General features: G+C 50.9%; 4 protein-coding genes across 8 annotated transcripts in view; 3 read left to right on the top strand and 1 right to left on the bottom strand.

Annotated features, from left to right (window-relative positions):
• Positions 1 to 9,844, top strand: part of htra1b (HtrA serine peptidase 1b) — a 12,943-nt gene extending 3,099 nt beyond the window's left edge. The window contains exons 2-10 of one of the 2 annotated variants that reach the window (XM_047608830.1): positions 3,259 to 3,364; positions 3,471 to 3,585; positions 3,691 to 3,780; positions 7,834 to 8,028; positions 8,110 to 8,142; positions 8,228 to 8,342; positions 8,432 to 8,489; positions 8,867 to 8,962; positions 9,374 to 9,844. In XM_047608830.1, coding sequence (XP_047464786.1) covers positions 3,259 to 3,364; positions 3,471 to 3,585; positions 3,691 to 3,780; positions 7,834 to 8,028; positions 8,110 to 8,142; positions 8,228 to 8,342; positions 8,432 to 8,489; positions 8,867 to 8,962; positions 9,374 to 9,542 — 977 coding nt within the window. In that variant the 3' untranslated portion in view covers positions 9,543 to 9,844. Of the gene's footprint in view, positions 1 to 3,258; positions 3,365 to 3,470; positions 3,586 to 3,690; positions 3,781 to 7,833; positions 8,143 to 8,227; positions 8,343 to 8,431; positions 8,490 to 8,866; positions 8,963 to 9,373 lie in introns of both variants that reach the window. The other variant, XM_047608829.1, reaches the window with a different exon arrangement.
• Positions 9,845 to 9,922: 78 nt separating this feature from the next.
• Positions 9,923 to 14,102, bottom strand: c16h10orf88 (chromosome 16 C10orf88 homolog). 3 transcript variants are annotated; one of them, XM_047608831.1, is made up of 8 exons: positions 13,986 to 14,102; positions 13,463 to 13,610; positions 13,170 to 13,379; positions 12,841 to 12,910; positions 12,584 to 12,769; positions 12,283 to 12,429; positions 11,893 to 12,110; positions 9,923 to 10,822 (listed from the first exon to the last, which is right to left on the bottom strand). In XM_047608831.1, the coding sequence occupies exons 2-8, from the start codon at positions 13,570 to 13,572 to the stop codon at positions 10,582 to 10,584; spliced, it is 1,182 nt and encodes a 393-aa protein (XP_047464787.1). In that variant the 5' UTR covers positions 13,573 to 13,610; positions 13,986 to 14,102; the 3' UTR covers positions 9,923 to 10,581. The 3 variants fall into 3 exon arrangements, with proteins under 3 accessions (XP_047464787.1, XP_047464789.1, XP_047464788.1); XM_047608833.1 differs by having other exon boundaries at positions 12,847 to 12,910; positions 13,986 to 14,097; XM_047608832.1 differs by having other exon boundaries at positions 13,463 to 13,583; positions 13,986 to 14,081.
• Positions 14,005 to 18,078, top strand: asb3 (ankyrin repeat and SOCS box containing 3). Of its 2 annotated transcripts, XM_047608828.1 has the most exons (9): positions 14,005 to 14,355; positions 14,517 to 14,687; positions 15,035 to 15,147; positions 15,249 to 15,381; positions 15,460 to 15,637; positions 15,806 to 16,024; positions 16,961 to 17,263; positions 17,347 to 17,480; positions 17,570 to 18,078. In XM_047608828.1, exons 1-9 carry the CDS (start codon positions 14,154 to 14,156, stop codon positions 17,785 to 17,787), a joined length of 1,671 nt encoding a protein of 556 aa, XP_047464784.1. In that variant the 5' UTR covers positions 14,005 to 14,153; the 3' UTR covers positions 17,788 to 18,078. The 2 variants fall into 2 exon arrangements, with proteins under 2 accessions (XP_047464784.1, XP_047464783.1); XM_047608827.1 differs by having other exon boundaries at positions 15,249 to 15,637.
• A 1,989-nt stretch (positions 18,079 to 20,067) lies between these two features.
• Positions 20,068 to 21,400, top strand: part of abca5 (ATP-binding cassette, sub-family A (ABC1), member 5) — a 28,078-nt gene continuing 26,745 nt past the window's right edge. Inside the window, exons 1-2 of the mRNA XM_047608825.1 lie at positions 20,068 to 20,241; positions 20,314 to 20,487. Coding sequence (XP_047464781.1) covers positions 20,217 to 20,241; positions 20,314 to 20,487 — 199 coding nt within the window. The 5' untranslated portion in view covers positions 20,068 to 20,216. The remainder of the gene's footprint in view (positions 20,242 to 20,313; positions 20,488 to 21,400) is intronic.

Below are 21,400 nucleotides of genomic sequence, written 5' to 3'. Positions count from 1 at the left end.
GGACCTGAGATAAACCTGGTCCTGAGATAAACCTGGTCCTGAGATAAACCTGGTCCTGAGATAAACCTGGTCCTGAGAGAACCAGACTCTCTGGGTCTCTGTTCTATCTCTTGTCTGGTCCTTGGATCAACTCTAATGTAGAGTTTATTTTCCAGTACAACGTGAGAGACACAACTATGGACAGTAGAGGACAACTCAGATGTAGGAGGGATAAAACACACACACACACACACACACACACACACACACACACACACACACACACACACACACAGCTGTGAACAGTCATTTCTTCTGCTTCTCTTCGATCATGTGACCAGAGGTGAGGATGAGGACGGTGAGGAGGGTGAGGAGGGGGAGGGTGAGGGTGAGGGTGAGGAGGGTGAGGAGGGTGAGGAGGGGGAGGGTGAGGGTGAGGGTGAGGAGGGTGAGGAGGGTGAGGAGGGGGAGGGTGAGGGTGAGGGTGAGGAGGGTGAGGAGGGGGAGGGGAGGGTGAGGGTGAGGGTGAGGAGGGTGAGGAGGGGGAGGGTGAGGGTGAGGGTGAGGAGGGTGAGGAGGGGGAGGGTGAGGGTGAGGGTGAGGAGGGTGAGGAGGGGGAGGGTGAGGGTGAGGGTGAGGAGGGTGAGGAGGGTGAGGAGGGTGAGGAGGGGGAGGAGGGTGAGGGTGAGGAGTCACTCTGACCTGTTTGTGGGTCATGGGGTCGTGACCCGGCCGGTTGGTCCGTGTCCAGACTCGTCCTCGTGGACGGACCTGGAGACAGCGTCAACAAACAGTGCAGCACGGTGACGTAACTCTTTGTGGAGCTGCAGGAATGAAAAACAGGAAGTCATTAGATCTGGACGCAGCTGCAGCCAGGAACCACTCCCACGACAAAACATTAGGAACACGCATCTACAGAGAGCTGAGGCGACGTGGGCCAGAATTCATCCAGGAAATCATAGAAAACCAACAAATAAAGAGTCGGGCTGGAATAAAAGGTAAAGCTCCACTTTATTAGGTACACGAGTGGAGACGCTCTCATCTAATAATGTGGAGTTGATGGAGAACCAGGAAGGTGGAGACTGACCTGGAGGATGGACTTAAACTACAGGAATTTGAGGAGATGATCCATATTTTACACAAATCAACACCTCTGTCGGTTACTAGAAACTAAAGCTGAACCAGAACCAGAACCAGAATGAGAAGACTTTACTCATCCTTCAAGGAAAGGGTGTTGTTGCTGTAGAGTGACAGAGTAAAGTGATGTGGATATAATCAGTGGAGTTCTCTGGTGCATTGAAGCTCTCCTCAGGTTCTCCTCAGGTTCTCCTCAGGTTCTCCTCAGACTGACAGGGAGTCCAGCTCCTCCTCACAGCCGTGTCACTGACCTTTAGGATCAGTGTGTTGAGTCTCCTGAAACCTCCTGAACGTGACGGAGGCGGAAGGAGCTCAGGCTCAGGAAGTCGGCTCTGGTTCCTCCTGTGGAGACGCCTCAGTCCGAGGCCCTGGAGGCTACATGACGACTGGTTTCAGTTTTGTAGCTAATGAAGTGGCCAGGGCCACGTTTATTTCTGGTTTGTAATATTCATGGTGTAAACATCCAGAGGGTCATTGCTGGTTTCAGCCGTCTCAGCGTTTTTCTTGGATGTGGTCGCAGGTCAGAGACGTTTCTCTGTCTCAGCTGAATCTGAGCCCACAGCTGCAGTCGGACTCTGACTGAGTCCATTCAGTCCTTCAGAGCTCAGCAGCTGGCACAGAAAACCTGCACACAGCGAAACCTCCACGTCCGGCCTCGCTCCAAATAAACTCCATTTATCCATCTCTTTCTTTGTTTGCTGAGGACAGTTCACATTAAATCTGTTTAGCTCCGAGCTCATTTCCATCCGTAGTCCTCAGATAAGACCAGAGACCCTGCGTCCTCATACGGGACGTTAAGTTGCTTCATTAGACCTGTTATCCTCATAAGTAAGTGGACACTATAGTGCGCCACCTAGTGGCAGCAAACACGATTCATTCTGCAGCCGATCACGAGACTAAAGTGGACGAGGGACAAAACCTCATTAAATTCTATGATTGAAACTTGTTTATGATTATTTACTTTACTAGTTTGATACAACGCAAAGATTTAATTTAACAAATTTTGTCAAAAGACTGTTGCTAATTATCATGAAGTTGTTTGAGGGGTTGATTGATTGATCGATTAGTTGGTTAATTAATGAATGTTTACACGTATATGTGAGAGATTATAGCCGTACGGCCATCCTGAGTCCCATCGGCAGGTAAAACAAACTGTAATTAACCTAATACCATAACTGAATAACTGAACATACAAAAAACAAAACAAGCAAACAACAACAAATAGTGCACAGACACAGATAAAAGCCTGCGACCAAGCATCAGTTCATTCAGACTGAGATTGTTGCACTTTGGCAACTTTATTGTAATAGACAGCAAAATAATCCCCGTGTCCACATATGAGGACATTTTCAGAAACTACGTCCTCTTATTTTTATACTCCTACTAAGTTCCTACTAATCTTAAATACCTCAGAGAAATAAAAATGCAAAGCAAACAGGAGCTCGGGAGGATATACAACACTACATATAAAAAAAACCTTTCAGTGGAATAAATGAAAGACTGTTTAAGTCCAGGGAGCAGAGTTCTGATGAGACCGGTCTGGTTGGTTTGGTTAAAGCTGCAGGTTTCGCTCTGTTCTCAGCTGCAGATACAGAGAATGTGACTGGATCAAGGTTTTATTGAAACATCACAAACATGAAAAGTGTTTGTTTTTCGAGGCCGGAGGACGAGTTGAGACCAGAGCGTTATCGGGTGGTTTATCTCTGAGAATCTGAAGTATGTGGATGAATCAGCTGATTCCGAGTGTCTCCAGACAGTCTGAGGTCTGAGGAGGGATCAGAGCAACATTCAGTCTCTCTCTGGTTCCTACGATGTGACGGTAGAAAACATCTGTTCTACTGGGAAATTAATATTTTACAAACAGATGATTCAGACGGTGGTAAATAAATAAGTAAGATAAGTAAGGTAAGAAAATAAATAACAGAACCAAGGTTCAGTTACTCAGTGGATTCATCACATTCATACGTGTCCATTTATATCTGGAATATTCATCCGTAAAAAAACACATAATGTCATTTTGTATTATGAGAACGTGAATGGATGAACAGATGTTGCAGCACCTCTGGATTCACTTCCTGTGTTTCATAAGCGTCTGTCCCAAAGGATGAGACGTCTTTAACTGTCCTCTGTCCTCGTCCCCAGGTCAGCAGAACCAACACCCTGACAGTCTTCGCTACAAGTACAACTTCATTGCTGATGTGGTGGAGAAGATCGCTCCTGCTGTCGTCCACATCGAGCTGTACAGGAAGTAAGAGACACCTCCACACTGTCCTCCAGGTCCTCGTCAACCCAGACATAATCTATGTCCTCCCTGTCCTCCTATCTGTCCTCCCTGTCCTCCTATCTGCTCTCAGGATGATATTCTCTAAGAGGGAGGTAGCCGTCGCCAGTGGTTCAGGTTTTGTTGTGTCTGAGGACGGACTCATCGTCACCAACGCTCATGTGGTGGCCAACAAACACAGAGTGAAGGTGAACGAGTTAAATCTGTCGTCTTTATACTTAAAGAACACGAGGGTGAGGATGAGGGTGAGGATGAGGGTGAGGATGAGGGTGACCTTGGTCTGTCTCCTCCAGGTGGAGCTGAAGAGCGGAGCCACATTCGACGCCAAGATCACAGACGTGGACGAGAAGGCCGACATCGCTCTGATCAAGATCGACGCTCCGGTGAGTTTGAGTCCAGGATCAGGTCTTCATCCATCCTCTCAAATCAATTCAGCTTCTACACACTTAAAGTTCACATTCTACACAAAAAGCATTCAAAACATCCTGAAAGTCGACAAAGAGAAACCAATAAACACATGAAACAGAAATGTTACACTGAAATGAGCCAATGTTCAGATCAGAGAGAAGCTCCTCAGACGTGTTTCCATGAATGTGATGAGACTCAGGTCCTGGTTCAATTTCTATGAATCAGGGATTTGTCTCATGTTTGTGTTGAAGTGTGTGATGACAACAGATCAAAGGAGCTTTGTGAGGAGCTCAGAAAAAGAGTTGTTGTTGCTCATCAGGCTGGAAAAGGTTCCACAACCATCTGTAAAGAGTCTGGAAGCCACAAATAATCCACAGAGAGTCAGACAGATTGAAGACGACTGTTCCCCTCCACAGGAGTGGTCCACCAACAAACATCACTCCATCATAGTGGGAGAGGAACCAGAGGAACCCAGGGGAACTTCTAAGCAGCTAAAGGCCTCTCTCACATTGGCTGATGTTCATGTTGATGAATCCACTCAACAACCAAAGACACTGCTCTCTGTCCACAAAGAACATGTGGGACAATGTTTAGTGGACAGATGAGACCAGAGTAGAATAGTTTGGTTTAAATGTTTGGAGATGAACCAACACTGCATTCCAGCATCAGAACCTCATCCCTCCATGACACATGGGGGCGCTAATGTCCTGGTTTGGGCCTGTTCTGCTGCATCTGCTCATCATTGATGGACCAATGAACTGTGAATTCTACCAGTGAACTCTGAAAGAAAATGTCAGGACATGAGTCCATGAGCTGAATGTGAAGAGAAACTGGGTCATGGAGGAAGACAAGGAGCCCAAGAACACCAGTGGTTCTCCAGAAGAACCAGATGAATGTTTAGGAACAAGTCAAAGTCCTGACCTTCATCCAGTAGAAATGTTGGAGCATCAGCTGATGAGAGGAAACCACCAACATCTCACAACTCAGCTGGTTCTGATCTGAATGGGATCAGATTAGACCCTGATCAGCCGTCGTTTAAACCTTAATTTTGTTCTTTGTCGACTTTCAGGACCTTTAGTGTGAAAATGTGTTGATGTTTTGAATCATTTTTATGGAGAAATGTTCTGAAGGAAGTTAAACCTATGACATGCTGTCGTTTTACTCGTTCACCCAAACAGAAACATTAAGGTGGATTAAGGTTTTAGATGTTTGCTCATCTGAGCTATGGACACAGTGGGGATTGAACCAACAACCTCATCATCCAGAATCTTCTACTTTCTGTCAAATCTGAGTAAATGATGCGTTTCAGTGTTGGTGTAACTCTCTGTCTCTACATTCTCACACAGAGAACCAGTTTCTTTTCCTCCTTGTTTTTATTTTCCAAAACAAACTGAATCCAGGAATTTATTCCTTTTTCCTGACAGTCTGGTTTTAATTTTAGCTCCGGGAACAGAATAACACAATGACTCATGAGGCTTGTTGTTCTGGTCCAGAGACAACTAGACGAGTCAGAAACCTGGACAGAGGACGTTTCCCGACATGTTTCTGAACCGAGTGACTCTATAAACATTTAGAATAAGAGAAAACAGACGTTGGATTCTGGGAAACGAAGTCCAGCTGAACTTTAAAACTTTAAAAAGCTCTGAACTGTTTTAATAAAACACAAACATCAGTTCCTCGTTGACTCTCACGGCCTCTAAGAGACGTTTCGGTTCAAAGAAATAAAAGATTAAAGTCTCCAGGTTTAAATGTGGTTCCCAGAGAATGAGTCGGTTCATCAGTCCCATCATCTTCTAGTTCATTACAAAGAGATTTTACTCATTTAGTCAAACGCTGAAGCCAGTGTTCAGATGTGTCATGGTGTGTTCAGGGTCAGTCGGTCTTCCAGCCGTTAGCTGTTTTTCCAGTTCCCGGTGCAGACGTGCGGCTGCTTGTTGCTGAATTATCGGAGGTTTGATCAGAGCTTGTGTCGTCTTCATGTCGTCGTCTTTGTTGGACGTCCTCGTGATCTGGACTGAAGCCAAACTTCTCCTCAGATGAAAAGATGAAAGAGTCAGATCACAGGTCCAGTCTCTTAATATGAATCTACAGTAAATTTAAATCTGATCGTCAGGAGCTGCATGGATTTCATTTATAGCCTCCTTGGTTAATGCTAGCTAATGCTAGCTGTGGCTAACCACGTTCTGAGCATGTGCAGAGAGGAGCAGCTGGAGTGATTCACTGTGAGCAGATTATGGACGGGTCAGGACGTCTGAAGGACAGAGGGACTCAGGAGACACTTAGAGACACACTTCAGTCCACTCAGGACGGTCTGTCCACTCTGTCCAGTCTGTCCAGTCTGTCCACTCTGTCCAAAGCGTTTCTGTGAGGAGCTGATGTGGATGGATGACATCATGTCCCCAGAAATGACAGAGTGAAGCAAAGAGCTGATGACAGGGTGAGAGTGGAGGTCAGTTCCAGCTTCACGTCCTTTCATCACCTCTCCCCTCGTTACATGAGACCTCCTCAGCTCCTCCTCCTCCTTAAACGTTGGTTCTCCTTCTGTCTCCTCCCTCTGACTCTTGTTATTGTTGAGTGTCTTCATGTCCTGATGTGTCCAACATTCCTGTGGTTTCACATTGAAAATGTTACGTCTTCATCATCTGGAAACGTCTCTTCACATCAAAACAGCTCCTCCCCCTCTCTTCTCCCCCTCCTCCTCTCCCTCTCCTCCTCCTCTCTCCTCCCCTTCTCCTCCTTCCTTCCTCCTCCTCTCTCCCTCCCCCTCTCTCCCCCCCTCCCCCCTCCTCTCCCTCCCCTCCTCCCCTCCCCTCTCCCCCCCCCTCCTCCCTCCTCCTCCCCTCCCCCCTCCTCCTCCCTCCTCTCCCCCTCCTCCTGTCCTCCCCCCTCCTCCTCTCCTCCTCCTCCTCTCTCCTCCTCTCGCTACGGGTCAGTTCTTTTCTGAGCGCACTTGCCACTCTCTCGTCTCGTCATGTCTCACCTATCATGCCGCGTCCCACATTCAAGTCCTGTCTTATAGTCCTGGTTCCAGATGTTCACCAGCTTTGTTAGACGTCCCATCTTCAGCTCTCTACTCCTCCCTTCACTACACCTCGCAGCGCCCTGTCTAAACTGACAGCTGCTGCCTCTGTCCAACCAGCACTGGGCTCATCCATCTTCCTGGTCCCCCCTGTCCCTCCCCGTCCTGTCCCTGGCCCTGGCCCTGTCCTCCCTGTCCTGGTCTCTCTGGTCATGTTCTTATCCAGGTCTTGGTCCCTGGTCCTGGTCCCTGGCCACGGCCCCTGTCTCTGGCCTGTCCATGTCTCATGGCATCCTGGTCTCCTGGCTTATCGTCTCCTGGTCACTGGCCCTTCCCTGTACAGTGCCCTGGGTCCTGTCTCGGTCTCTGTCCGGTGGTCTCGGCGTGTCCGTGTCCACTCTTCACCTCTCTCCTGTCCTTCCTGGTCCCGTCCCTCCTGGGTCTGCGTCCTGCTGTCTGTGGATCCCTGGCTTCTGATCCATTCTTCCCTGGCCCCTGGTCCCTGGTCTCTGGTCCCTGGTCCCTGGTCTCTGGTCTCTGGTCTCTGGCCCCTGGTCCCTGGTCCCTGGTCCCTGGTCTCTGGTCTCTGGTCCCTGGTCCTCTGGTCTCCCCTGGTCTCTCTGTAGGTCCCTGGTCTCTGGTCCCTGGTCTCTGGTCCCTGGTCCCTGGTCCCTGGTCCCTGGCCCCTGGTCTCGGGTCTCTGGTCCAGGGTCCCTGGTCCCTGGACCCTGGTCTCTGGTCCCTGGTCCCTGGTCTCTGGCCCCTGGTCTCTGGTCCCTGGTCCCTGGTCTCTGGTCTCTGGTCCCTGGTCTCTGGCAAACACTGCATCAGCCTGAAGGAATCAAAAGGACATTAGTAACTCTGTCCCTCTGTCCCTCTGTCTGTCAGAATTTAAATTGTCTAAAGTGACCAGAGTCAAATAGCTTTTATGTGCCAGTAAACTTTATTCTGGTCCTGATCCTGGTCCTGGTTCTGATCCTGGTCCTGGTTCTGTCCCTGGTTCTGTCAGATGAAGCTCCCTGTCCTCCTCCTGGGCCGCTCCTCTGACCTCCGTCCCGGTGAGTTTGTGGTGGCCATAGGGAGCCCCTTCTCTCTGCAGAACACCGTCACCACCGGCATCGTCAGCACCACCCAGAGGGGAGGGAAGGAACTGGGGCTACGCAACTCTGACATGGACTACATCCAGACGGACGCCATCATCAACGTGAGTCTGAGCCTCCAGCTGATCCGCCAGCTGATTGATCATGTGACTGATCTGGTTGTTTATCTTTTTGTGTGTCTGCAGTACGGCAACTCAGGAGGACCATTAGTCAACCTGGTGAGTGGCGGAGACAGCAGCCTCCTGTCCCCTGTCCCCTGTCCTCTGTCCTCTGTCTCTGTAACTACCTCTGGTTCTCCTTCAGGACGGTGAGGTCATCGGCATCAACACCCTGAAGGTGACGGCTGGAATCTCCTTCGCCATCCCATCAGATAAGATCCGTCAGTTCCTGGCGGAGTCACATGACCGACAGGCCAGAGGTTAAATCCGCCTTTAACCAGATTAGATTCAATTAAATTCATCCGTGATCAGGATGTTAAAGGCTTCAATCTGTCCCGGCGTCTTTCAGGTAAAACGTCCCAGAAGAAGAAATACATCGGCGTGAGGATGATGAGTCTGACTCCGACGTGAGTTTAAACATTTAAACATTCACAGCTCGTCTGGTCGTGGATCTGAGGTCACGACTGAGGATGACGACGTTTACACTCAATTCACCACATCTGGTTCACATCTGGTTCACATCTAGTTCACATCCGGTTCACATCTAGTTCACATCTGGTTCACATCTAACACTGATTCAGTTTGAATAAATAAATAAAGAATAAAGTTTGTTCTCACTGTGCACATTCAGATCCAGATTCAGACTTTTGTTTTTTATGTTTTTAGTCTGAGTGACGTACAGTGTCCCTGATAGCAGAATGAATGTAGCACTGTCTGTCCCCCTCTGTCCTCCTCCGTCCTCCTCTGTCCTCCTCTGTCCTCCTCCGTCCTCCTCTGTCCTCAGGCTGGCTAACGAGCTGAAGGAGAGACAGGCAGACTTCCCAGACGTCACCTCAGGAGCGTACGTCATCGAGGTGATTCCCAGGACTCCAGCCGAGGCGTAAGTGTCCCCTCCTCCGTCTCTGGAGGACTGGTCCTCTGGGTCCTCCTTTGTCTCTGGAGGTCCAGTCCTCTGGTTCTGGGTCCTCCTCCATCTCTGGGGGTCTGGTCCTCCGGTTCTGGGTCCTCCTCCGTCTCTGGGGGTCTGGTCCTCTGGGTCCTCCTTTGTCTCTGGGGGTCCGGTCCTCTGGGTCCTCCTCCGTCTCTGGGGGTCCAGTCCTCTGGGTCCTCCTCCGTCTCTCAGTTGACGTCCACATGTTTATGTTAAATCCAGATCTGGACCAACAGCTAAGATCAGACAGAGTTTGGACATTTATAGACCTTTGAGGTGATATAGGTGAGATTTAGTGGACGTGTGTTGTCCTGTGTTGGACAGAGTGAAGAGCTTGTGTCCTCTGTCCCGTGTCCCCAGGGCCGGTCTGAAGGAGAGTGACGTGATCATCAGCATCAACGGAGAGAGAGTCGGCTCAGCCAGCGACGTCAGCGCCGCCATAAAACGTGACGAGACGCTGCGAACGGTGGTGAGACGAGGCAACGAGGACGTCCTCCTCACCATCGTCCCCGAGGACATCGACCCTTGACCCCTCTGAGGCCACGCCCCCCACTCACCTCTCAGCCAATCCAGAGCTGGCTCTGTGTTTTTCAGCCAATCATGAACTCTCTGAAGAACCAGTGGGTGTCCTGCCCCTGTGGACGCTGTCCTCCTCCTGTGGACGCTGTCCTCCCCCTGTGGACGCTGTCCTCCTCCTGTGGACACTGTCCTCCTCCTGTGGACGCTGTCCTCCCCCTGTGGACGCTGTCCCACTATTTACCGTATTCTTTCCATGTTTTCTAACTCGGTTTGTTTTCATGTTTTCAAAAGGAAATAAAGTTATTTTTAAAAGACGTGTCTTTATCTCTGAGACGTGATCGAGGTCAGAGACAAACAGGAAAATAAACCACAATAAAAATACAACAACGCTCACATTTCACATTTTTATTTTTATTTTAGTTTGAACACTAGTGTACCTAATAAACTGGACACGTCCGTCACCTCTGAGCATCCAGTTCATGGATCAGTCTCTGAACAGAACCTGAACTGAACCGCCACTGGTCGCCACGGTTACCAGAGACACTGTCCCCGGTAACCGGGGGAACAGGGACCAGAACTTTAACAAGTTTATTAAAAGTTTCATAAGGACAGACCAGTTACAGTTAGCAGCAGTTACAGTCCACAGAGTGTGGACCAGCACCTGGACCAGAACCTGGACCAGACTCTGGATCAGACTCTGGACCAGCACCTGGACCAGAATCTGGACTAGACTCTGGACCAGCACCTGGACCAGCACCTGGATCAGAGGCTGGACCAGCACAAGGACCAGCGTGAGACAGTTTGCTGGTTATTGGTCTGGTACCAGATCTCTGAGGACGTTAGTTAATCAATGAAATTACTGATCATCAGTCATTAGTGACAGTTACAGTCCACAGAGTCTGGACCAGGATCAGGACCAGGACCAGGACCAGGACCAGGACCAGATGTGGGTCATTAATCAGTTAATCAGTCACTGCAGGTCTGTTACATGTTTCTGTTCTTCTCTGGGATCAGAACCAGTCTGGTCTTCATGTCTCTGAGGTTGACAGTTAGTCTGTCTGTGGTTCTTCAGAGGCTCCTCCTGCTCCTCCTGCTCCTCCTCCTCCTCCTGCTCCTGCTCCTCCTCCTCCTCCTCCTCCTCCTGCTCCTGCTCCGTGGTCCACCCCGTGGTTCAGGGACCTCAGCAGGACCTGCTCCAGCTTGTGCTCCAGGGCGTCCAGGCGTCGGTCCATGTGCTCCTTCAGCCTCCGCTCCATCTCCTCCAGACGCCGCTCCATCCAGACCAGATCCCTGCAACAGTCAAAGCGTCATCCACCTGCCTGTCCACCTGTCTGTCCACCTGTCTGTCTGTCCACCTGTCTGTCTGTCTGTCTGTCTGTCCACCTGTCTGTCCACCTGTCTGTCTGTCCACCTGTCCACCTGTCTGTCCACCTGTCTGTCTGTCCACCTGTCTGTCTCTGTCTGTCTGTACTTCAATAGTTCCATCAAGCTATTGACCTCTGACCTTTAGCATTTAGCATATAGCATTTAGCATTTAGCATATAGCTATGTCCTCTGTAACATCTGAAGTTAGCTGGTCTACAGAGACCTGGTCCACGTTCAGGCTGTTAAACCATGAACTATGAACTAGACCCGAGGTTAGAGACCAGGGACAGCGTCCAGCTCCTCAGGGTCCAGATCTATGGGGTCCAGATCTACGGGGTCCAGATCTACAGGGTCCAGATCTACAAGGTAATCACTCCAGAGTCCAGCAGGGGGAGACAAACACCACGGCAGGCCAACCTGTCCCCTCAGAGACAGAGTCTGTCCTCAGTGTCTCCTCAGTGTAGAATTTAAAGAATGAATGAGTGGACGTACCGGGGACCAGAGGACGTACCAGGGACCAGTGGACGTACCGGGGACCAGAGGACGTACCAGGGACCAGTGGACGCACCGGGGACCAGAGGACGTATCGGGGACCAGAGGACGTACCGGGGACCAGAGGACGCACTGAGGACGTCTCTGGATGTGGACTCGCTGTGACTCTGATCAGCTGATGTTGAGGAGGCGTCAGACAGTCACAGCTTTGTTCATCACATAAAGACTCTTTGTTCCTGGGACACAACAGAACCAGGACCAGGACAGAACCTCCTCCTCCTCTGTCCTGACAATGTCTCCAGTCTGAGACCCCCGATACTGTCCTACACCGTCCCCCTACCTCCCTACAAGTGTACACTACCAGACCAGGACAAGACCAGACCAGGACCAGACCAGACCAGGACCAGACCAGGACCAGGACCAGGACCAGGACCAGGACCAGACCAGGACCAGACCAGACCAGGACCAGACCAGGACCAGACCAGGACCAAACCAGAACTCACCAGGACTCGTTGTCCTTCTTCTGGGCCTCGTCCAGTCTCAGCTGGGTCACCTGACCACAGACGCTCTGGAGCATGGGCAGTAGCTGCGCCTGGTGGGTGGAGCTCAGGAGTTGTGACATCATGCCGGACAGGTGGGCGGAGCTTATGGGGCCACCGTGCTGAGATGTGATGTCCTCACTGGGGACGGCAGGGGACGAGGACGTGTCCTCCTCTGGAGACTGGAGACACCGACATTCATCAAACATCTGTCAAACACCAGCTAACGGCTAGTGGCTAAAGGCTAGCGGCTAACAGCTAGCGGCTAACAGCTAGTGGCTAAAGGCTAGCGGCTAATGCTGTGAACGAGCTAATGATGAACTTCCAGTTTGAGTTAATAGATGGAGCTGATACCATGGAGACTGGAGGACAATCAGCTGGAGGACGATCAGCTGGAGGACGATCAGCTGGAGGATGAGGACAAGACGACCGTCCTCTGCTCAGTGCAGCTCCAGCTCCCATCAGCAGAGGCAGGAAACCTTCCAGAGAGGACGTCTGGTTCTGGACAGACACAGAGAGGACACACTGAGAGGACACACTGAGAGGACACACGGAGAGGAGACACAGAGAGGACACACGGAGAGGAGACACAGAGAGGAGACACAGAGAGGAGATGTCCTCTAGAATGACAGACAGACATGGAGTCCTACTCCACCTTCTGCTGGAACTGGACCATGTCCATCAGGTTCTGGGCCCCCGGGGACAGACTGGTCCCCATGTCTTCCACCAGACTCTGGACCTGTCCCATGTCAATGCCGGGACCCTGAGACACGGGACAGGACTGGACACCGACAACAACTCGACTCAGCAACACCCTGGTCCTACCGGCGAGAGACAGCAGCTGGACACGGAGACAGGGGACAATGAGACAGATGTGGACAGACAACAGTACGTCCACGGTCTCAGCCTCACCTTCACCTCACAGGACGAGGACGGATGTCTCAGGACCAGCTGCTTCTCATAGAAAGGACGTCCCTCTGGACTGGGACACAGGGACACTACGTCAACACAACCACAACAACAACAACACAACAACAATCACACAACACAACCAACACACAACAACACAAAGAACAACAACATAACAACAACAACAAACAACAACCACAACAAACAACAATCACAACTACAACAACAACATCACAACAATCACAACCACAACAAAAACAACAATAACACAACAACAACAACAACAACAACAACAACACCAACAACCTGTGTGTGTGTGTGGTGGTTTCTACCTGTGTGTGTGGTCTCCGTGGTCCCCCGTCCTGTCCCCCGTCCTGTCCCCCCTCACCGTCCCACAGTACTGGCCCGTGTGGTCGTAGACCTCCATGGTGGGGGCCTGGCTGAGGAGGACCAGGCGGCTGATGGAGGAGTGGGGGGGACAGCGCAGTGTCAGGACGCAGGGACACGTCTGGTCCACCTGTCTCAGTAGAACCGGATCTGTGCTGGAACCAGGACCAAGGAAGTCTTAGTAGAACTCAGTCACATGACTTCACCTGTGGGGGTGGGGGGGGGGGGGCGTCCTCACCTGGTCTCCTCGAGCTCACTGACGTCCACTCTGTCCTGGACAGGATGCAGGATGTCACTCAGTTGTCCCCCATCACACACCCACCCTGGTCCACTCCCCACCTCCACCATGATGCCGTTACCTAGGAGACAGGAGAGTCCACCGTTACCTAGGAGACAGGACAGACAGGAGAGACAGGAGACAGGCAGGAGACAGGAGAGTCCACCGTTACCTAGGAGACAGGAGACAGGGGAATCCCTTAAACCCGTGTCTGGTTGTGTACCTGTGTAGTGTCTGGCTGTGTGTGTGTGTGTGTGTGTGTGTGTGTGTGTGTGTGTGTGTGTGTAGCGTGGAGTGGATCTATGTCTTCAGACTAGTTGTGTAGTTGTGTATTTGTTATGAGAATCTCTCTGTGTAACTTGATGCTCAGAAGTAAAGCTGTGAGTGTGTGTGTGTCTTTATCACTGTGTAGGTGTTGTGTAGACGTTGTGTAGATGTTGTGTAGATGTTGTGGTCTTAGTCCCCCGCATTAAACCGGTCTCACCTTCACGTTGTGTGTCCTCGTGTTTGACAATCGACAGTTGAACCGTTTAATCTCCAGATTCTCTGTCGGAGCCGCGACGGAGCTCCTGTTGTGGTGTGACGTCATAAAACTGCGACTCCCGCTAAAACGTATTTTGAACGCGACCTCCCCCGGTAATAATAAGGTCTCATGGACTTCACCGAGTGCTACAGCGACTCCGTCTCCGGTTTGTCCTCCGCGGCTCGGTCCGGATCCAGGAAGCGGCTCCGGCGGCTCCTGAGGACAGGATGTAGCCCGGAGACAAGGGACAACCGCGGCTGGACGGCGCTGCATGAGGCCGCTGCAGCTGGAAGACAGGACTGTGTCCGGGACATCCTGTCCGCCGTCCGGGGTGAGGGACAGGACTGTCCTCTCTGTCTGTCCCCTCTGTCTGTCCCCTCTGTATGACCACTGTCCCCTCAGACTGTCCCCTCTATCTTTCCCCTCTGGTTGACGGCTGTCCTCTGTGTCTGTCCCCTCTGGTTGACGGTTGTCCTCTATGTCTGTCCCCAGCCCGTTCGTCTCGCCGTCTCTCTGTCTTGGTCAACTCTTTGACTCATGAGGGGGAGTCTGCGTTTTACCTGGCGGCCCAGCGAGGACACCTGGACGTCCTCCGTCTCCTCCTGGACGCTGGGACCGACATGAACCAGCTGACCAATGACCTGTCCTGTCCTCTGTATGCAGGTACAGAGACATGTCCTCATGTCCTTATGTCCTCAGACATGACACAACAAGACGCTGTCAGCAACAACTGGAATAAATAAACTGAATGTCCAGTATATAAATAGATACATAAATAACTATATAAATAAATATAAATAAATATAAAATAAATAACTATATAAATAAATATAATTAAATATAAAGTAAATAAATTAATATAATGTCCAGTATATAAATAAATACATACTGCGTTGCTATCTACTTATAGTAACTATACTAGTTATTTATATTTATTAATACTATATTAATAAACATAAATAACTATATAAATAAATATTTTCAGTGTTTGTATCTGTGTCTTGTCTCAGCTGTGGACAGTGGACATCAGGCCGTGGTGGACTTCCTGGTCAGAGAAGGAGCTGAAGTCAACAGAGTCCACACAGCGTCCTGCTGGACATGTCTCCACCAGGCTGTCTACAAGGTAAGACACTGCCTCCGTCTCTAACATGTCTCCACCAGGCTGTCTTCAGGGTAAGACACTGTCTCCGTCTTTGTCTCTAACATGTCACATGTCTGTCCCAGGGCCTGGGGGACATGGTGAGGGTCCTGGTGGGGGTCAGTGACCTGGAGGCTGTGGACGACCACAGGATGTCTCCTCTGTTTGTGGCGGCTCAGTATGGACGGACAGAGTGTCTGGAGATCCTGGTGGACGCCGGTGGGACGGCTGCTTTCTTCCTCATGTCCTCATGTCCAGATGTGTCCTCTGTGTTAAATGTGTCCTCCGTGTCCTCAGGAGCTGACGTGAACTCCCAGGCCGCTGACCTGGCGTCTCCTCTGCTCATAGCGTCTCAGGAAGGACATCGGGCCTGCGTGGACGTCCTGTTGGACCACGGAGCTGATCCCAACACCGTCTGCAGCCTGGAGTGGCCTCAGCTGGCCGTCCACTCCGCCGCACAGTTTGGACACGTCGGGTAAGGGGGACGAGCAGGACCGTCCGGGACCTGGTCTCCCATCAGTTCAGGATCAACCTAGAATGCCTGTCCTCAGGTCCCGAGATCAATAAAGTCTGTCTCTAACATGTCTCTAACATGTCTCTAACATGTCTCTCTGTCTCTAACGTGTCTCTCTGTCTTGTCCAGCATCCTCCGCCGGCTCGTTGCCGTCACAGATAGACATTGTGACCGGGGGGAGGACATGGTGAGTCCTCTGTACGTGGCCGTCCACAGCGCTCAGACCCTGAGTGTGGAGACGCTCCTGGGGGACGGATTCAGCCCCGATGCCCAAGACTGCACCTCCAGCCTGGGCTTCAGCTCCCCCCTGTCCCTGGCCCTGAGCCAGCCCCCCAGCAAACCCTCCAGGTCCACACTGTCTCTGTCCCTGTCTTTGTCTCTGTCTCTGTCTCTGTCTCTGTCTCTGTATCTGTCTCTGTCCCTGGCCCTGAGCCAGCCCCCCAGCAAACCCTCCAGGTCCACACTGTCTCTGTCTCTGTCTCTGTCTCTGTCCCTGTCCCTGTCCCTGTCTCTGTCTGTCTCTGTCTCTGTCCCTGTCCCTGTCTCTGTCTCTGTCCCTGTCTCTGTCTCTGTCCCTGTCTCTGTCTCCTCTATAGCAGCTCAGTTAAAATAATAATAACTAAATATAAAATAAATGATAAACACCACTGACTCTTTTCTAATGAATCTAATTTATCGTTAGTCCTCAGTCTAGGACCCTGCTCCTCGTTAGTCCTCAGTCTAGTACCCTGCTCCTCGTTAGTGCTCAGTCCAGTCTGGGACCCTGCTCCTCGTTAGTCCTCAGTCTGGGACCCTGCTCCTCGTTAGTCCTCAGTCTAGGACCCTGCTCCTCGTTAGTCCTCAGTCTAGTACCCTGCTCCTCGTTAGTGCTCAGTCCAGTCTGGGACCCTGCTCCTCGTTAGTCCTCAGTCTGGGACCCTGCTCCTCGTTAGTGCTCAGTCTAGGACCCTGCTCCTCGTTAGTGCTCAGTCTGGGACCCTGCTCCTCGTTAGTGCTCAGTCTAGGACCCTGCTCCTCGTTAGTGCTCAGTCTGGGACCCTGCTCCTCGTTAGTGCTCAGTCTGGGATCCTGCTCCTCGTTAGTGCTCAGTCTAGGACCCTGCTCCTCGTTAGTCCTCAGTCTAGGACCCTGCTCCTCGTTAGTCCTCAGTCTGGGACCCTGCTCCTCGTTAGTCCTCAGTCCAGTCTAGTACCCTGCTCCTCGTTAGTGCTCAGTCTAGGACCCTGCTCCTCGTTAGTGCTCCAGACCATCTGGACTGAAGGGTCTGTTTCAAACCGGTTTCAGGGACTCGGTGTCGTTGCTGTTGGCAGCAGGAGCCCGTCTGACTGAGGAGGAATGGCTCCGTGTTGTGGGCCCTGATAAGACGGAGCTGCTGCAGCTGATTCTGGACCACAGATGGATCCCGGGACCCGGGGCCTTGTCCAGCGATGGTCCCCGGACTCAGCGTGAAGGGAGGACGGCGCTGAGGCTGCAGGAAGTCCGGGGGCTCCTGTGTGTGGCCCTGGACCAGGTCCAGTCTGCTGCCTCCTGGCTTCCTGTGCTCCTGGAGGCTGGACTGGAGCCGTCGCTGCTGCTGCAGCCCCACATGTGAGGTTCTGGTCCAGCCACAGACCGGTCCACCATCAGAGCTCCTCACCAGCGTCTCTGTGTCCTCTCTGTGTCCCCTCTAGGTTGGACCAGGCGGACAGCGAGGTCCTGAACTTCCTGCTGGAGTTTGTCAACTGGTCCACTCTGGCCCCGGCTCTGAGACGGGTTCTGGATCGACGGCGCTCTGAAAACACCTGGAGACCACGTCCACACTTTGGTACGGCCCCTGGTTCTCAGCTGTGGGTGGGATGTGTGCGTCAAACACTGAGCCTGTCCTCTCCTTCTTCTTGTGTCCTCCTGGTCCAGACGCCGTCCCTCGTCTGTCCCACCTCTGCCGGCTGCAGGTCAGAGCGACGCTGGGGTCAGACCTCCTGATCAGGACCAGCGTGGTCCAGCAGCTCCACGTGCCCTCGCCTCTCCACCGCTTCCTCAGGTTCAGGGACGTCCTGGAGGAGGCTCCCTGTAGACCTCCAGACCCGGACTCACATCACACCCAGGGACACGAACACAGACACGTCCTTTAAACCCAGTTCAAACACCACATAAACAAAAAGAAGAAGATGAAGTCACGACTGGAGTCTTTCTCAGGAGCAGCTCAAAGGAAACAAAGAGACTTTTTGGATATGTTTTATGTATAAATCAATAAATAGATTAAGTCCAGTTTATTTCCTTTCGGTGTGTTTGGATAAATCTTGACCTGGACGACACTTTGAACTCTTAACATTATTGTTATATTATTTTTATATTTATATTTTATTTGTTCCGTTTGTTTTAATTCCTGTTAATAAACCTGTTCTCTTCATGCTTTATATCCAGTTGGTGATGAATAAATATTTATTTCTATATATCAGCTTTTCTGTGATCGGTTCCTCATCCTGTCATTCACACCGAGGACACATCTGATTGGTCAATGGTCCTTGTTGTGGGTGGTGCGTAGTGATACCAGGAAGTAGCTGCTCCTGAGAAGCAGCAGCGACTGATTGGTCCGACCTGCTGTCATTCACCCGGAGAACACATCTGATTGGTCAGGATTCCTAGTTGTAGGCGGTGCGTAGTGATACCAGGAAGTAGTTCGCAGCTCCGGAGAAGCAGCAGCAGCGACCCGTTCCGATTCTTCCCAGAAAACAGCGTTTGTATCCGGGTGCGTCCACTGAGCCTCGGGGGAGGGAGATGTCTTAATGCGGTTCATACGTGAGTGTTTAAACATGTCTCGTTTTACTGTTTTTCTTTCAGATATCTGCTGTTTGTGTAGCATGCTAGCTTGACGTTTCACTGGCGCTCACACAGCTTGTTGTCATTTAGCTCAACAGACAAACAAACCAATAAACCAATAAAAACAAACAAACAATTAAACAGGAAAATAAACAAACACACTAACGTGACTTCATTTAGCTGCAGCGGTTATTGCAGGCATGCTGTTAGCCGTTAGCTCGTACCCAATGCTAGCAGGTTAGCAGCATATGAGCTAAATGAGAGGAAATATGAGGACAGATGTTTCAGTGAAGACATGAAATAAAATAAACTGGAAACGCACTAAGGTCAGAGAGAAACCTTTTATTAAAGGTACCAAAGAAAAAACACCATGAATAATAATAGAATGTATATCTGCACATCTCATTTTATTGTATTTCATTTTATTTTATTTCATAGTGCTTATTATGCTGATTCTTATTATTAGGTGAACTTAGCCAGGAGCTTCCACACAAGATGTAGTTATGTGCTCACATAATGACACTAAATCAACCTTAAATATTAAATCTAAGAAAATAATATTTACATAGAAGGTTCATGGTTTTATTCTGTTCCTCTAGTCCACAGGTGTCAAACATACGGACCGTGGGCTGAAAGCAGCCAGGGATCTAATCTGACCCCAGCATCACTTTACAATAGGAGACTGGACTATTTCAATAAAAATAACTTGTATTTATAGATTCAGATTCAGAAAACTTTATTTGTACCCAGGGACAATTTAAGGCTCAGTTGAGACACATGACGTGAAAGTACAAACACTTTTAAGTTAAGAATAACAAGAAAAGAACAATACAAAGTATAGCTAAGGGATAGTGGTCCCTCCACTAACAACCCCAGGACCCCCTCAGAAGGCCCATGTCTATTCTCATGTCTATACACTATACTAGGTCATAATGTTATGGCTGATCAGTGTATTGTTCCAGCCAGTTTCCCTGGTTGCTCACCGGTCTGAAAGATTTCACCCTGTGAATTCATTATTCATTCAGTGTCTGATGAAGGTCTGAGGGTAACGGAATAGAGTAGAATACGGTGTAAGAGTTGTGTTTCTCTTCTGTGACGTGTCTTTGTGGTTGGACAGCCGAGGCCAGCCTCAGTGAGACGAGATCTCGTCCATACGTCATCCAGATGAGGAATGCCGGGAGCATGAAGCCGTCGATGAGACGAGATGCTGGAGTCTGGAACCAGACCAGGAGTCTTCTCCACAAGAACGTTCTGATCAAGTGGAGAACCCAACAGCAGAGCCTGCAGGTGCTGATCCACGCGAACATCCAGATCATTCACTTCAAACATACTGTCTAAAAGAAACCACCGCACAGAGCAGACATGGTCCATGGTCGTGGTTCTGATTCTTCTTCTCTCCTGACAAATAGTTCTCAGGGGGTGGGAGGGTGGGGGGGTCCTCTCTACGAGTGTAAAAATGTCCTAGAAACAACTGGATCCATATGAGGGGCTGTTGTTATTGTCACTGTCGTAGATGTGTAATGTCCTGCTCCTCCTCCTCCTCCTCCTCCTTCTCCTCCTCCTCCTCCTCCTCCTCCTCCTCCTCCTCCTCCCTCTGCTGCTGCTGGGCCTCCTCATCCTCATCAGCAGCCTGAACCCTCACGTCTACTATGGAGGCATCGGCACTACGGAGCTGGAGGAGGAGAACCACTACTTCAAGTGTCTGGGCTACACCCCCATCACCAACGTCACCAGCCACATCATGGAGGAGGTGGCTCAGGACATGCGTAAGTCTGAAGCCTGAGTGATTCTGTCCTCACCATCAGCAGGAGCTCAGTGTGAGGCCGCTGTGTTTGCAGACATGCGGGATCATCTGGAGACGTTTGCCAGTGAGGAGGATCTGGAGAACGCCAGCCTCTACGAGCCCTCCAGCTTCGTTGGCGTGGTGTTCACGGACAGCTCGGCCACGTCGTACAGGCTGCGCTTCCCCTACAGCCAGCTGCCCCTGCCCAGCGACTACACCGAGTCCATCGGTACAAACACATCCTGGTCTTTATTCTGCACCTTCGACAGATTCAGCTGGTCCCGGTTCAGTGAGGGTCAAGAATCCATTATCAGGACATAACGTTTTAAAAGGAGCACAAACAGCACACAGACATTTAAATACCTACGCAAATATGAACATCGCTAGAAAACCACAGGTACAGAGACAAGGGGAATAATGTAGAGATGGACATGAGGAGCAGATTAGTCCTGGTCTATGGAATACTGAGGACTAGACCCAGAACCATCAGGTCCATGTTCATGACTCTGGTCTCTCTCTGTGGACCCTGGTCTCTCTCTGTGGACCCTGGTCTCTCTCTGTGGACCCTGGTCTCTCTCTGTAGACCCTGGTCTCTCTGTGTGGACCATGGTCTCTCTGTGGACCCTGGTCTCTCTCTGTGGACCCTGGTCTCTCTCTGTGGACCCTGGTCTCTCTCTGTGGACCCTGGTCTCTCTCTGTGGACCCTGGTCTCTCTGTAGACCTCGGTCTCTCTCTGTGGACTCTGGTCTCTCTGTAGACCCTGGTCTCTCTCTCTCTGGTCTCTCTCTGTAGACCCTGGTCTCTCTCTGTGGACCCTGGTCTCTCTCTGTGGACCCTGGTCTCTCTCTGTAGACCCTGGTCTCTCTGTGTGGACCATGGTCTCTCTGTGGACCCTGGTCTCTCTGTGTGGACCCTGGTCTCTCTCTGTGGACCCTGGTCTCTCTCTGTAGACCCTGGTCTCTCTCTCTGTACCCTGGTCTCTCTCTGTGGACCCTGGTCTCTCTCTGTGGACCCTGGTCTCTCTCTGTGGACCCTGGTCTCTCTCTGTAGACCCTGGTCTCTCTGTGTGGACATGGTCTCTCTGTGGACTGGATCTCTCTCTGTGGAACCTGGTTCTCTCTGGTGGACCATGATCTCTACTG

Source organism: Mugil cephalus, chromosome 16, assembly GCF_022458985.1.
Source record: "Mugil cephalus isolate CIBA_MC_2020 chromosome 16, CIBA_Mcephalus_1.1, whole genome shotgun sequence".
Taxonomy (NCBI): domain Eukaryota; kingdom Metazoa; phylum Chordata; class Actinopteri; order Mugiliformes; family Mugilidae; genus Mugil; species Mugil cephalus.
The sequence above is the reverse complement of the archived record's forward strand: the minus strand, read 5'-3'. Positions and strand labels throughout refer to the sequence as shown.